The following is a 15,808-nucleotide window of genomic DNA, read 5'->3' as shown; positions in this document are numbered from 1 at the left end:
CACCGCACCGCGCTCTGCCCAGCGCTCATGGCCAGGCGGCGGCGGCGGCCCGTTGCTTCTGCGCACAGCGCCGCCCCTTAGGGCTCCTCCGGCGCGGAGATGCCTCGCAGGATGGAGAAGTTCTTGCAAATTGCCCCGCACTCCTTGGCCATCGTCCTAAGCCCCGGCGGCGGGGACGACGCTGCCTCGCCGCCGGCCAGGCAACAACACGAGCCGCCGCCGCAGCAGCAGGAGGACCCCGGCGGCGGGGAGGCGGAGGACGGGGAGGATGAAGGCAAGCGGCCCCGAGCCGCTGGAGAGCCGGCGGCGGGCAGCGAGCTGGGTCGCCACCGCATCGGCTACGAGATCTTCGCCGACTTCAAGCAGGAGAACATGCAGCATTTCTGGAACAAGAAGGTGACGGCGGCGGTGGCCGAGACCTTCTTCCTGGGCTGGATCGACGAGCAGGTGCTGCTGATCCAGGGCAAGGAGGAGCACCTGGAGGCGCTGCGCGAGGGCTGGATGCGCAGGTCCCTCAAGCCCCCCGCCGGCTTCCGCATCAAGTGCCTGGGTGAGTGCGCGGCGGCGGCGGCGGCGGCGGCGGGGCAAGCCGGGGCAGGACCGGCCGCGCAGCTGCGTCCCCCAGCGGACGGGAACGGGGAGGGTGGCGCCTGCGCGCTTGGGCCGCGACCGCGGATGCCAACATCGCCCGGGCAACTTGAGAGGACTCCCCGAGCCCGCGTGAACTTTTTGTTGTTGTTCCTGTAATCCAAGGGGAGACAGGAGGTCCGGCCGCCTCCGTTGAAATCCCGCCGTTGCTTTCTCTGGTCCATCCCTTTCCCACTAAGTCCCCCGCTACTCCTTCCATGCCTTCCTCAGGCCTCTCTTATCAATTCGGTTTGGCTTTTGACAGATGAAGGGAGGCGCGTATAAAATAAAGCCAACAGTGTTGGATTCCTGAAAGCTATGTAACTTTTAAAATTCTGTTCACTGAGAAGTGGCCTATTTTCTGTCATAAAAGAAGCATATTTTGTTATTTTACTAGAGCGTCAGCAAGAGCTACAACTGGAGACAGGTTCGACAGGTAAAATGCTGAGAAAACTTCTCTCTCTTAGCATTTTACCTGTCAGACCTGTCTCCAGTTGTACTTATCTTTTTGACAGGCAGCACTTGATGATGCACTTGTTCTGAATGATTGTCATGTTAGGAATGAGAGAAATATTCCTCCACCCCCATTGGCTATTGACATCTCTCTCTTTTTTCCCCTTTTCGTCTTCCATATATGGATCTCTTGGTTAGCAAGGTGTATGTGCACAAGATTTTAAGTCAGCGATTTCTGGCATAGTAACAAAGTTGCCCAGTGGTTGTTTGGTAACTGGCCCAGTGCTTAAGCTCACAAAGTTGAGTCACTGGTTTTCATAAGATTTTCAGTGTTCTGCTGAAGTCTCCAGGTTTGATTTTGCATTGCCTTATACTCTTATACTCTTTTATCATTTGGTATATCAGGCCCAGGTTGCTGTAGATTTGCATATAGGGAAACACTGGGGACCTTGTTATGCTTTTGGCGACCCTTCACCAGGATCTTGCAGAGTCTGTCCAGAAATCTTTTCTACTTGGGACATTTCTCAGTGTTTGTTTTATTTTATAGTGAACATTTAGTTCCTGTGTCTCAGTGGTAGATGCTTGGCTAATTTGATTATGGGCCAGCACTGGTCATTCTCTGTAATAAGCTATGTTTATAATGTTAGGTGCATTTATGTGTGAGTTCTGTGAATTATTTATTTATTACATTTATATCCCACTTTTTTCCCTCCTCTCCGTTTTATCCTCACAACAACAACCCTGTGAAGTAGGTTGGGCTGAGAGTCTGTGACTGGCCCAAAGTCACCCAGTGGGTTTCCATGGCCTAGTGGGGACTAGAACCCGGATCTCCAGACTCCCAGTCCAACACCTTAGCCACTACACCACACTGGCTCTCTATTATCTCTAACTATTGTTTTAGATTGTGCCAATCATGTTGTATCTTTCCAGTGCTAGCAGAGGGAAGTGGTACTTGTCGCTCTAGTGAAGAGTTCCGTGTAATTCTTTTTGTAATGGTGTCTTGTCTAGTAAGCACTCCTACTTTTGCTTCCGCAGGTGAACAAGTGGCACAAAATTCTGATAAAAAAACCATAATAATCAAAGGAAATGCCTTTGAGGCACCAATTCTTTACATACTTCTGATAAAAAACAATAATCAAAGGAAATGCCTTTGAGGCACCAATTCTTTCATACTTTCCTGGGAGTAAATACCATTGAACTCACTGAGGCTTACTTCTGAGTAGATACACAGGATTGCACTGTGAGTGAAATGAACGGTTAGCATTCTAGTTTGGGTTAGTAAATTATGCAGGAATTGAAATGGGGATAAGTCATGGATTTGTTTATTAGCTCCTTGCAAACTTCATTCAAACTTTTATGCCTGTCTTGTTTTTAAATTAATTTTTAAGCAGTTTTCAAAAAATGATTTTATTGCTTAAAAAATCATGCCTGTGTTGTTAACAGCATATTGTATTTTGCATTTCCCACAAGTTGTATTTTGTATTTCCCTAATCACCCAAAGCAATTATGTTGAACAGTTTATTATTGACAGGTCACAGTCTTTCTTTTTGTTATGTGGGGTCAACAGTTCAAGTGACATGCATTTTTCTTGATTTATTGTAAACGTTCCCCATTCCCCTGATTTTGATCCGGATTCATCAGGAGGGCAGTCCCAAAGGCCAATAAAGTGTCAGTTATTTAGTTTATTGTTTTTAACCACCATGGAGGAACAATCTTGATTTTGTGTCTTTGTACACAAAGTTTTTCTAGTTCAAATGTCATGTAGTATGAAACATCCACATCCACACAGCTGACTTACACTGAATCATTTAGCACAGAACTGTTTACTCTGACTGGCAGTGATTCTCTGGCTGCGTTCAGACAACACAATAGTCAGTGGTAGGTTAAGAGTCAACTCCACGGTTGATTATTGAGAGGGTACTTCCCACACAATATGGTTCTAATCAACTGTGGTGTGAATTAAGGCCAGCATTGAGTTGGCTATTAGTTAACAGTGTGTTTGATTGACACCCCCTCTCCCCCACTAGTCCTCCAGCTGGTATCGCATCAGCCATTGAGAGTTCTGCCAGTTGGACTGTAGTGGCAACCGCCGCTTTGGTTGCTCTTGCCAGGGGACTCTGTAGTCGCTGAAAATAACCGACTGTGCGATGAAATAGTCAGTGGTGCTCGATACACGACATGATAACCAACAGTTGTTCAAATAATCAACTCTGCACAGAGTTGGTTATTTGCATTGGTTATTTCGGACGAATAACCAACCGGTGTGTGAAAAAGTCCTGACAGATGACCCAACAACCAACCATTGGCTATTTAACCCACTGTTGACTATTTAACCCACCACTGGCTATTGTGCTCTGCAGCTGAGATACAACCCTTCCCCTTAGATGCAGCAACCTGATATCTGTTAACATATGAATTCCAACACATTTTTTGTTAGTAAAACATTTCCTTTCCTTTACAATTATTCCATCTTCTGATTTCTGAGAACTCATTGTAGGCTCATACTGGGTGAGCTATATTGTTATATAGTATCAGAAGTAAATACTCTTATGGAGTAATTGTTCTAAAGACCAAATTCAAAACAAGTGTGGTATATCACTGTTTTGTTGTTTCAAAGCTGCTATATTGTTCTTAGAAGTCTTGTCAATTCTTTTACTTCGTGATTTTGCAAGATGATACATTAATGTTTTGCTTTGTTTTCAATATTTACTGAATTACTGGAAGTAGTAATGGTTCAGTATTATTAAGGGTTGCCACTGGGTAATTTTTCAAAATCTCCCCTTGAGTAATCACAGATATACTTATTTATAATTTTTCTACCTTGTTTTTTTTACCCACTTAAGATTCAAGTTCACAACGGCCAAGTTCAGATGACATGCTGAGGTTTGTTGTGGGCTAAATACGCTACAATGAGCCACAGTGCCCACTGTCGCCAAGTTGCATATGCAAGCCCTGATTGGGGGTTGTCATGAGAACCCTGCAAGCATGGGTTATGTGAGCGTAGAACAACTCTCGCATAATCCTAAAACAGACCATGGGTTTTGCAAGAGTTTCTTAAACCTTGCATAACCCACGATCACCAGGTTTGCATGACATGACAACCCTCGAGGGAAGTGGCTGCATACCCTCCACATGCACTGTAGCCTCACAAATGATTTACATATGGTTAGTTCAGATGTAACACCAAACCACTGTTAAGCATTACTTGAGCAAGCCTCAGGCTTGTGTGTTCTCTGCCCTGCCCCTCCTTGTGTGCCCCAATTGCCTTTACAACTGAACTAGCAAACTGTATTTGTGATTATCCTCCAACCTAGAATAGCAAATCACAGTTTGATTGTGGGCTTCAATTCTGCTTTGGAGGTATAGCACAAGCCAGTTTGTTGGTTCAAATGTAATGGCAAAGTATGGTTTCTGCAAAAAAAAAAAAAAAAAAAAAAAAAAGAATGGTGCAAGGGGAAAAGAAAGGGTGAAGCAGAAGAGGGAGCATGTGAGCTTGAAGTCCACACAACTAATCACAAATCATAGCCTGATTTTACATCTGAACCAACTCACTGGAGCTATTCGCATGAGATGACAACCCACCAATGAGGATTTTCAGCATTGCAAGTTTAAATATATTTCATTTTAAGATGCAATCACTTCTACAAGAATTATAGTTCTTGTGAAATGAACATAATCAGGTGTGAGGGGAAAACTGCATTCAAAATAGGTTGTATATTATACCTTGGATTCATATGTACTACAAATCGGATATTAAAGTAAAAATGTTGGAACTCTAAACACCTCGAGGAGGATGGTCTTTATATAGTAATTGCCGTGTCCATCATGTTTCTGTGAGTGAAAGATCTGAGTAATTGCACTGTCCCCAAAGGGGAAATCTTTCTGCAGCTGTGAACTATCTTTGCTTCTAATCTTGGAATTAGTGTACTTTTAAAATTTGTTTTAAAGAAGTGTGTCTGAGAGAATTTTTCCTCGCTGTGTATGTTTACAGTATTTGTTTCAACATGACATTGTCAATGGTATTGAAGTGGTATAAGAGACAGCATTGTGGCTCTTAATTATGTCCAGTTTGGGAGCATTAAAACAGCAGTGAGTTAAAACTGACTAGTAATTGCCACTGACAGGTATTTTAGTGTAATGCAGTCAAGGCAGGCAGGGCTTTAAAAAAGTCAGGGAATGGGACTTTAATGTCCTTCCCAGCCCTTTGTATTCTCTTTTAGCGTGGGTAGTTATTAGATTCTTTGTCTTTGCTTCTTATGTTAAATGGCTATACTGGAATAGCTGTAATGAGTTTATTTAATACCTTGTAATTACCAGAGTTATTCAAGTGTTAGGAAATTGGAGGGTGTGTCTAAAGTTAAGGTTGGATGGAGACTGAGCTGTGTACAACATTTTGCAGTTTTTCGAGAGCACAAAGGTCATCATTCAAAAGACAAGGCTTGCTGAGAATGGCATGCAAAAGGTGTTGCAGCAAGGAGAAACCGATTAAAAGCTATTGATGGTCAGTGTTCTAATTTGTGATTGAAACTTCAATGCCTCTTGGCTTAGTCTAGATGCTTTAGGCAGAACAAATTCAAGTTATCCTAGAGCAAACAACTAAAAGTCATTTGTTTCCCCTTCCCTTGGTTTTCTTTATTGACAGACTTTGTCTACCATGGATTTTCTCGATTTCTCCCCAAAGTCACTTGTTGTGTCACACTATTTTGTGTGTGCGCGCGCATGCACGCATGGGGAAGGGAATACACGGTAATGCTTCACATCTGTCCAGTCTGACTGTTGTAACTCTTTCTATAATGCACTCTGGTTGAAACTGATGTTAAGTGCAAGTCGTATTTGAAAAAATAAGTCAAGTATTAAAAGGTCAGGAAGGTACAGACTGGAGCAAGTTGACAAACTTTGGGATAAAGTGATTGGTATGATTCAGAAGCCAATTTCCTCAATTAGAAGGTGATTTTTTCCCCTAAACAATAAATTTTCAAGAAAGGTCTGTACAATAACTGAACTAAGTAGTACCAGCAGCAGTCTAGCAAAGTGAACTCAGATGGAATATTGTCCATTGTTTATATGCTACCATGCGTGACGACAGAGAGGCTATTATGCTGTTCTCGGTGAGTTGGCTGAGTGTGCACATTCTTCTGTCCCCTGTATTTTCCTTTCTTTTCCCCTTCTTTAAATTAAATTAATTCCCTGCTAATTTTTTCTCCCAGGAATGGTGCTTTGTGGTCATTTTCTAGTCATTAGTGGATAACTATAGAAACATGTACGTAGAACACATTAAATGCTGCTAATTGATTAAGGGTCACAAATGGTTACTGTCATGTTCCTAACAATCTCTCTTAAACCATGACAAATCCTTTTCAGGGCTGGACTTTTTGGTTACACAGGAATGAAACCTCTTGAGGAATTTTAAGGTACATTCATACATAATTTTTGTGTCTCATAATATTAGCAACAGAAACAAATGATTCTGGCAGTTATCTTTTTATTTGTTTGGGGGCCTTGGAAGTCTATAAAGCAGCTCACTAATTTGTTATAGGGGATTCAGACTTCACTGAGATACAGTTTCTGTTGTGGAGAAATGGCACTTCTCAATGCTTGCAAAGAAATATTTTCCTAAAGTGTAAATGGTGATTTTTCTTCTTAACTTATCTTTGGGATCAGTATAGTGTGAAATGTGGATGTGTATCAATGGACAACTATTGGATTTTAATGTCACAGTGGCAAACAATACATCTTTCTCCCTTTTCTGCACCATCTTTAAACATATTATTGTTTTTGCGTTTTATTTTTAATCCAATGTTGTTAAGAGGCTGAGCATTCAACTGCTTCTCATATCTTCTTAGAACTGAGTATATTACTTAATTTTCCCATCTAATGTCTACCCTTATTAAAAGGCAATACCTTGAACTAATTGTCCCCGGAAGAAGCCTATCTGTCTGCCTTTGTTAAAATTTGGATTGAAAAGTAGAGAGAGAATAGGGATTTTCTGGGAGAGATGATTTTCCCTATACTTTCCTTAGCTGCTCTGCAAACCAGAAAAAATATTACGCTACTTGCTCTAAACCCTTGAGGGGTAACAGCAATAACACATTCAACTGAATCTGTATATTAACATGTTGTGAAAGTTTCACTGCTTTTAAAAAGTGAATTAATTTTATTGTTGACTGTGAAATCCCCTCTTTCTAGCATTACAGTGCAAGTCTTACCTGCAAATTCTAATCCATGGCTTTTATATTTTTGTATTTCAATTTTGTATTTTATTCAGTTAGCATTTTCAATGTTGAGGCAAAAATACAACAAAATGGGTTTTTATTTTTATGTAATAATGTTTGTTTATGGATAGTTTTTTTTAAGCCATTCAGAATGTTTTATGTGGTTTTTGTCTTTTTGTAATTTTTTTCTTTGCACTCCATAAAGATTGATCTGTACTGATGTGTTTAAATAAAGAAACGTATTAGAGAATTTAGGTAGGCTGTTCTTCCTTCAGCAAAGTTCCCCATGTCCATTACATGGATATGTGATTTTTCTGTTTTGGTGCTGAATTAGGCCTAACGTGAGTAAAGTACTCTCTCTGTGTTTTTAAACTGTGTGAAACACACAGTTCTGGTCAAAATCCTACATTAAATGTTATTTTTAGGACTGGACATGAAGTGCCTATGAGTAATATTAAGAATGGATTGAAACTGAACTTTTTGGTTTGGCAAATGTTTTGGAAGCAAACTCTTATGCACTTCACTACAGAAAGGAGCTTGGCTCCTTAGCTCTTGCCTTGAAATGAACCACAGGGCAAAAACAGACATCTGTGTCTAGCAGATATATGTTTTCTCTCCATTGTTCCTACTCTAAATCATCATCATCATCATTATCATCATCTCGCAAGGGGTAACTGTTTACACAGTTATATGGGAATGGCACACCTGCGGACCCCAGCCAACCACCACTAGTCAGGGCTAACTGTCCTGTTCGTGTGAAACAATGGTTACGAAAACTAGAAGAAAAGCTTTGAACGGGCAGCATCAAGGCTGAGAACACTGCACGAACCTAACAGTCGGCCAAAATGGAAATGAAAAGGCAATGAATAAGGAAAAAAATGGTTTTCCTTATTCCACCGACAACCACAAAGGCAGGACACCCAAGGCAACACTTAGCTTGGTCAGGTGAAATGAATCGTAGCATTATGCGTTGTTACTATAAAAGCACACAACTCGAAACAATAGCATCAGGATACCGAACAGAGCTACATAGACTTTTTCTGGAACTCTACCCCCACCTAACAGAACAAAGACTAACAGACCAAAAAAGGGTTATACTCAACAACAAAAGGCTTAACGGAACATGAAATGTTAGGATGATCCTAGACTGCAGCTTTACTCCAGCTATTTCTGTTGCTCCTACAGGACCTACTGCTAACTCAACAGGAAGCTAGAACTTCCTAAAGCAATGCCGAAAATGTGTAGAAATGCTCATTTCTGGAACAGAACAGATCAGCTGAGCTCTCCAGACCTGCCCCGTTCCAGAAACAAATGTTTTCGCTCATTTCCATTTGCTTAAGGATCTGCTAGCTTCCTGTTGCTCTAGTAGAGGGTCCCACTATCACACTGGTGTAAATTGTCAGCTTTTTGTTTTTGCTCATGTTTAAATACTCAGAGGTAGCCTGGATTTTTTAATTTTGTGACACGATCTCACTGTGCTTCTCCCCCACCCCTGCAGACCCCTCTATCCGTGTGTGTGTGTGTACACTTGCCAACTGAGGATTATACTCTGTGCACCTGAGCATTCTCCCCTCATTTCGGTGGGGTAGAAAAGGAAGTAAATGATTGGAAATCTTTTGAAACACTTAGAATTGGTAATATGAAAAGTTTGAATCAAAATTAAATGTATTTTTTTTTCATCTTGGGAATCATCTTGATTTTCCTGGATCTCTCAGTGGCATTCAGTATCATTGACCATTATATCTTCCTAGATTGTTTATTTCTGTTGGGCTTTGGAGGCACTGGTCCTTCAAGGAGGTACATTTCCAGAAGGTGTTACTGGGTTACTTTGGTTCAATCCCATGGGCTTTGACTTAAGAGCTTCCTTGGGGTTTTATTCTGTCCCCATCCTTTGTCTAATCTCATCTGGTTTCCTTTTGATTATATTCTCGCCTCTGGTCCTTTGGTTCTCATTGTCCCAACCCAATACCTCCAACCCTTAGCCTGTCTTCTGACTAGGTCTCTACCTTTGGACCTTGGGCCTTGTTTTCCTAAGCTGGACCTTCAGCTAGTCCATGACCACATTATCTGCCTCTGGGGCATTTGACCCATGCCAGGATCAGGGGCTATTTGCAGCCTGCCTCAAAGCTAGGCCACAGGGCTTCTGACATTTGGACCAATCCTATGCATATTTATTCAGAAGTAAGTCTCATTTAGTTGGGTTTAAAACGCCCCCCCCCCATAATTGTGTGTAGAATAGCATAATTTTTAAAGAAAAATTGCTTTCACAGTGAAACGGGGTGACTGGGACAAGGGATCTGTATACCTTTAATGAGATACTAACTTTAGCACTCCTTTTCCCCAGATGCTTTGAGTGAAATGGGGAACATGGGCTGGGCATGGGATGCGATTCAGACAGTATTGCTGGGTGGTACTATTATCTGAGACAGTATAAAATTGAGCTGGTACAGACATCTATACCCCTACGTCTTAAATGCACTGGGCATAATCCAGCCCAAATCAACTATTTTTAAGTCTCATGTTTAAAACTTTACATGGCAGAGATTTAAGCATGTAATTTACTCTCTCATTGAAATAATTGGGGTTCAAAAATGTTTAGGTTTTGCTAGATTGTGTCCATAGTGATTATGCTGAGCATTTTATTTGTTAGAACTTGTTTTCAAAACTGCATATCACCATATGATTAAGGCATAGTGCATCATTGGGCTAAATTAATAATTCTGTGCACAGCTTTAAGTGGTGCATGGATATGATCTCCATTGAAGAAAATGACCTTACAGTGTTGGATTTTTAAACAACTGGGTTCTCAGTGTACTTTTGCAAGAATAAACAACTTCCTTTCCTATGTAATGATTGTATAGTGTGGACTAGAGATTTTATACAAACGTCCTTCTAATAACTGCATTGCAAAATCTTGATTAAGCCCTTTCCCATGAAAAACAACCACAGCAAGTATGAACACCATTTAATTGGTGCCTCTTTCTCCAAAGAACAGTTCATATTCAGTGACTCATGCACATTCTAGACCTTCACTGTCAAGTATTAACCAGCAGAAGGTTTGGTATCAGATGACAAGATCTCTAGAGCAATGCAGTAGCTGCTGAAAGTAAACTTAGCTTGTATGCTGATTAAAGCAATTTGGAAAGCCTCAGGTCTTGGTGTTACAAACATTACTTTAATTTTACGTGTTTAATTTCAGTATTTTCACTGAAAGATGAGTTGAAGATGAGAAGAAAGCAGGAATATTAACTCCCTTTGGGAATAAAGTATGCCTCCCTATTAAACATGCTATTAGATAATAAATTTTTAATTTTACCATTTCCAGATTACCTGATGTTTGCTGCCATGTTCTCAGATTTAATTTAGCCGTAAGATATATAATTCGTGTTGATATTCTACATTTCACAATGGTAAATGGGAATCATGTTGAGTCTTCAGTATAACTTTATTTCATTCAGTTTGCAACATGAAGTTTGTGATGTATTTTAGCCTAGGATCGGAATGGCATATATATTTTTGAGTGCTAATATGACATGATGAGTGTGTGTGTGTTTTTAATGTGAATAAGATCAGGATTAGAATTTCTATAAAAGGGTAGCAATTCTCAGTCTGTTGCAGATTCCCTTTTATTGCTGAATTGGTGCTATTACCCAACAACTGTTTTGTGAATGGCTACTGTTAATAAAGTAATTAACACGGTGTGTACTCTGATATCATTGTTCACAACTCCTCCCTCCATCAAACCATGTAAGTTACACACAGGTCCCCAAATATTTGGGGCTGGTGGGCACATTGAGAATATTGTGGGGTCCTTTCACAAAATGCTTGCCGTGGGGGGTGGCTTACCCAATCACAAAATCCCTGCCATTAACTTCCCACCCACCCTAATAGCCTCCAGGTGCTGTGGTGGGACTTGCACAGGCTCTAGGCAGAAACGACCTTGGCCGAAAGCCACCAGCTCTCCTCCTCCTCCCACCCGAGCCTGGCACAGCAGATTTTGAACACAATAGAGCATACATGGAAGGCAGACATAAAAAATCCCATAGCAACAACTCAGAGATTTGCACCCCTGTCCTTCACAGTATCCATCTGAGAACTTTTAACTCAAATGAGAAAGAGCTTCTCTCCAACAAAATATGTAACATGTCCCTAAGATCGACATCTGTACCAGAAGACTGGAAAGTAGCTAATATAACATGAATTTTTAAAAAGAGATTCAGGAGGGATCCAGGAAATTACAGATTGCTTAGATTAAAATCTGTTCCAGGTAAATTAGTGGGAAGCATTATTAAAGATAAAATTATCAATCATATAGAAGGACAAGCATTGCTAAAGAAGAGTCAACATGGCCCCTGCAAATATAAGTTTCTGTAAACCGCCCAGAGAGCTCTGGCTATGGGGGTGGTATATAAGTGAAATAAATAAATAAAATCATGTCTTGCTAACCCTTTTCTTTTGAGAATGTCAACAAGCATGTGAATCTGGTAGACATTGTTTACTTGGTCTTTCAAATGGCTTTTGACAAAGTCTGTTACCAAAGTCTCCTTGAACAAATGCAACAGTCATGGGATAAGATCCCCTTATGCATCAGTAACGTTAAAGAACAGGAAGCAGAGAGTAGAAATAAATGCACAATTCTTTCATGGTGTGGAGAAAGTGGATCAAGAGAAGCTTTTCTCCCTCATAATACTTGAATCTGGAGTCATCTGATGAAGGTGATTCAGGACAGATAAAAGGAAGTACTGCTTCATGCAGCACATAATTAAACTATGGAATTCGTTGCCACAAGATGATGTGATGGTTACCAACTTGACTGGTTTAAAAGGGGAATAGACACATTCATGGAACACAAAGTTTTCAATCACTACTAGTCATAAGGGCTGTATATTACCTCCAGTATCAGAAGCAGTATGCTCTCAGAACCACTTGCTAGGGGATATAAGCAGGATGATGCTATTGAGCTCACGTCCTGTTTGTGGGCTTTCTGTAGACCTCTTGTTGGCCATTGTGGGATCAGAATGCTGGACTAGATAGGCCTTTGGTCTGATCCAACAGGAGTGGTTTTATGTTCTTAAAATAAGTAAATAAGGCAAGATGGGTATATAAGTGAGGTTTTCTTGTGCAGAAACCTTTAAAGCTGCATAGTATAGTTAATCAACAATCCAATTGATTTGTTCTTTATCACATAACAGTAGAAGTCGAAATGCACAGATCCAGTATTGTATTTTTTGTGTGAGTAACCTTGAATTATAGTTGGCAAATGATTAACAAGAAAGAAATTTTGTTTTGAAAAGTTTGCGTTTGATCCTGGAGTGGCAGACACAATTAGCCCGGGACTCTTCAAAGGCTTCTAAAAGCAGCACAATGGTGATAAGTATGAAGATAACGGGATGAGCTGGATGGGGAAGGGGCAAGAGACTTAGAGAACAATCCTATGGTTACTAGACACTGTCTAAAGGGCCATAAGATACTTCAGTTTCTGGGAACCGAGGTTGGAACCAGGGCATTGACTTTGGAGCCAGAGACCACTTTCCCCTTCCCCACCCCCTTGTAGTGGTGTGGTTCTCTTTGTGCCAGCTACGTCTCCGCACTTGGAAATGGAGTATGGAGAGGGCAAAAAAGGAGCAGCCCTGGGAGTGGGGAGGGGAGGAGAACATAGAAGTTGCTTTAAACAGCTTCCTATCAGGTCTCCAGGCTTCTTCCAAAAGCTTTGTGTAGACAGGTGAAATTGCCCATCTAGGCACAGCTTTGGGAAGAAATCACCCATCTAGGCAAAAATGCAGGGCAGCTGGAGCACATATAAGGGAATCCTCTCAGTGTTCCAGCCTTCCTACATAGGACAGTCAGTAGCCTCTGATTTTGGAGGCTGGTAACTACTCAGATAGGATTGTGTCCTCACTGTGCAATCCTATCTACAGTTACCTGATAGCAAGCCCCATTAACTACAGTGTCACTTAGTTCTGAGTAGACTTGCATAGGACTGTGTTGTAAACTAGAAAACCCTCAAAGCCTGCAAATGTACCTGATTTCGCTCCCAAAAGCAAGAGTGCATCTGAGAAACTGATAAAAGGTGTTTGCAAGGCTTGCAGAGTAGGGTGAGGTAGGGGGATCTGAGGCTCTTGCTGGAGGGGCCTGAAGCTAGTCGAAAACCATTGTGGCTTTTGCACCAGCAATTGAAGGAAATTGTTGCCAAACGCAAGAGCACAGCATATACTGCAATCGATTTGGGTCTTGTTCTTCAACTGGTAGTTAAATGGTTTCAGAAACAGGAGGAGAAAATGTATCTAAAATTGAAGACCATGAGCATTTGTCCAGAAGAAATAACTTCTGCTATAAAAGCTTCACAGAGAACGCAGAAGGGACCAACTTAGAGTTTTTCATTTGTACTTGTCTGGCATAAATTTTGGAGCTGAAAACGGGTGTGGCACCAGCAGTGGAACATACCAACAGGGTAGCCCATTATTCAACAAGTGCACAAGGGACGTTATTTTGAGGTTCCATTCAGAATACACTTTTTCACAACGAAAAAGATTGTGAAGAGGGACTAGGTAAAGATTCCTTCTCTTATAAAGATACACCCATCACAGTATCCCAGGATATATCAACAGAAACTTTAAGGAGGAAACATGTGAAGAAATCTATAATTGAGGTACTGATCGGATCAGGAATTAAATATTGCTGGGGGTGGCATCCATTTAAGCTCACAGATCTATATAAGACGTCAATCCTGACAGTGAGAAACAGTAGAAAGCTGCACATTACTATCAGAGTTAAAAATGGAAAATCCCACCATATTTCAAGGAATGAGAGAAGGAGCAGAGAACTCAAATACCTCAGCATGGATCACCCCTCCTCACATTGTCCAAAGTGACCAGGAAAAGACAGGCATCCACGAAGACTGGTTTCATGGTTCATGGCTGACCTCAGCAGGAAGAACTATAAAATGCTTCCTTTTGACCTGGATCATCATATGGGCTACAGCAGTCTTCCTAGTTCTGACTGCTGACTTTGATCCTGACTCCTTAGCTAAGGGTTTACAACTTTTTAGCCTGTTTTGGGCACCAAGCAAAAAATTGTGGTTGTCTGTCCCTCTCGTTGCCAGTTTGGGCTCCTTGGCAGAGCAAGTTTCAAGGAAACTCTCACTTCTTTTCCCATAGGAGAGGAAACAAGAGGGATTGTTCTTTTGGCTGCCGATTGGCCAAGGAGTTTTGGACATTTTGGCTAAGCAGTCCCCAAGGAAGCCCCTTATCTTCTTTCTTGTGCCAGAGCTTGGTTATGTAGTCTTATGAGGTTGAGATGCTCCAGTCCACTCGGAGTCTTCTCTTCCTAGTCTCTAACCAAGTCTTGAAGCTGGGGTGGAGGATAGATTGCCATACAGATCCAGGATGAACCTCTGTCCCCTTTGCCATTTCAGGCCTGGAAAGAAAGTTTGCTCCGCCAAGTTCGCCCCTTTCTGTCAGAGGCTGATCTGACCAGTCCAGGCCCTGGTTCTTTCCAGACGGGACTATTGCAACCTGTTGTATACTGGGTTTCCCTTGAAGCAAATCCAACGCCTACAGGCTGTACAAAATGCAGCAGCCAGGTTGGTCAAGAGGCTCCCGAAGTGGTCTTCTATCACTTTGGTGCTTCAAGAGCTCCATTGGCTGCCGGTGGCTGCTAGGGTGTGCTACAAGGTTTTGTTGACCATTTATAAAGCCCTGCATTGCTTGGGTCCTGGATACCTGAGCACTCGCCTTTCTCCTGTGTCTCACCATTGGCAGACTCGCTCTCAGGACCAGGGTGCCCTGATGGTCCGCCGCTACAAATTGGAATGTGCTGGGGCCAGGGCTTTTTCAGTGGCTGGTCCCCGGTTATGGAACAACGTAACAGGCTCCCACTTTCAATTGCTTCAAACACCTTTGTAAGGCGTTTTTATTTTCACAAGAGTCTGGGGAGGGGTGGTTTAAATTGGGGTTGAGGGCTTTTAAGGGTTTGAGGGTGAAGGTTTTAATGGAATTGTTTTAATGTGGATTGAGGGTTTTAATGGAATTGTTTTATATGTTATTGTAAAGCGCCTCGATGCCAGAAATGGTGAGGCGGCGCTATAAAAATGCTTTAAGTAAATAAATAAATAAATAATAAACATACTTGGCAGACTGTGGCAGCTTACTTAATGAGATGAATGAAAATGTGGAATCTTGCCCTCATTTCTAACCCCCGGGCACAAGTCCTGGTTCCCAAGTTCCTGTCTGCAGCTCAGCCCTGACAACTGCAGAAAGTAATGCATACACACCCCAAAATCACTCACCTCTATCATGTCTCCCTTTACCTTCCTTTCCCCCCCAAACTGAACAATCCCAGCTGTTGCAACCTTCCTTCATAGGAGAGAAGCTCCAGCCCCTTGATTATTTTAGTTGCCATTTTCTTCACTTTTTCCAGCCCTACAATGTCTTTTTTTTAGGGATGGTCACCAGAACTGTACACAGTATTCAAAGTGTGGTTGTACCATATATTTATATAAAGGCAACATGATACTG

General features: G+C 41.7%; 1 protein-coding gene across 1 annotated transcript in view; it reads left to right on the top strand.

Moving 5' to 3' along the window:
* Positions 1–307: 307 nt before the first annotated feature.
* The window catches only part of STOX2 (storkhead box 2), a 149,406-nt gene continuing 133,905 nt past the window's right edge, over positions 308–15,808 (top strand). Inside the window, exon 1 of the mRNA XM_063136309.1 lies at positions 308–550. Within this exon, the coding sequence (XP_062992379.1) occupies positions 373–550 (178 nt within the window). The 5' untranslated portion in view covers positions 308–372. The remainder of the gene's footprint in view (positions 551–15,808) is intronic.

This window comes from Elgaria multicarinata, chromosome 10 (assembly GCF_023053635.1).
Source record: "Elgaria multicarinata webbii isolate HBS135686 ecotype San Diego chromosome 10, rElgMul1.1.pri, whole genome shotgun sequence".
In the NCBI taxonomy this organism is placed as follows: domain Eukaryota; kingdom Metazoa; phylum Chordata; class Lepidosauria; order Squamata; family Anguidae; genus Elgaria; species Elgaria multicarinata.
The sequence above is the reverse complement of the archived record's forward strand: the minus strand, read 5'-3'. Positions and strand labels throughout refer to the sequence as shown.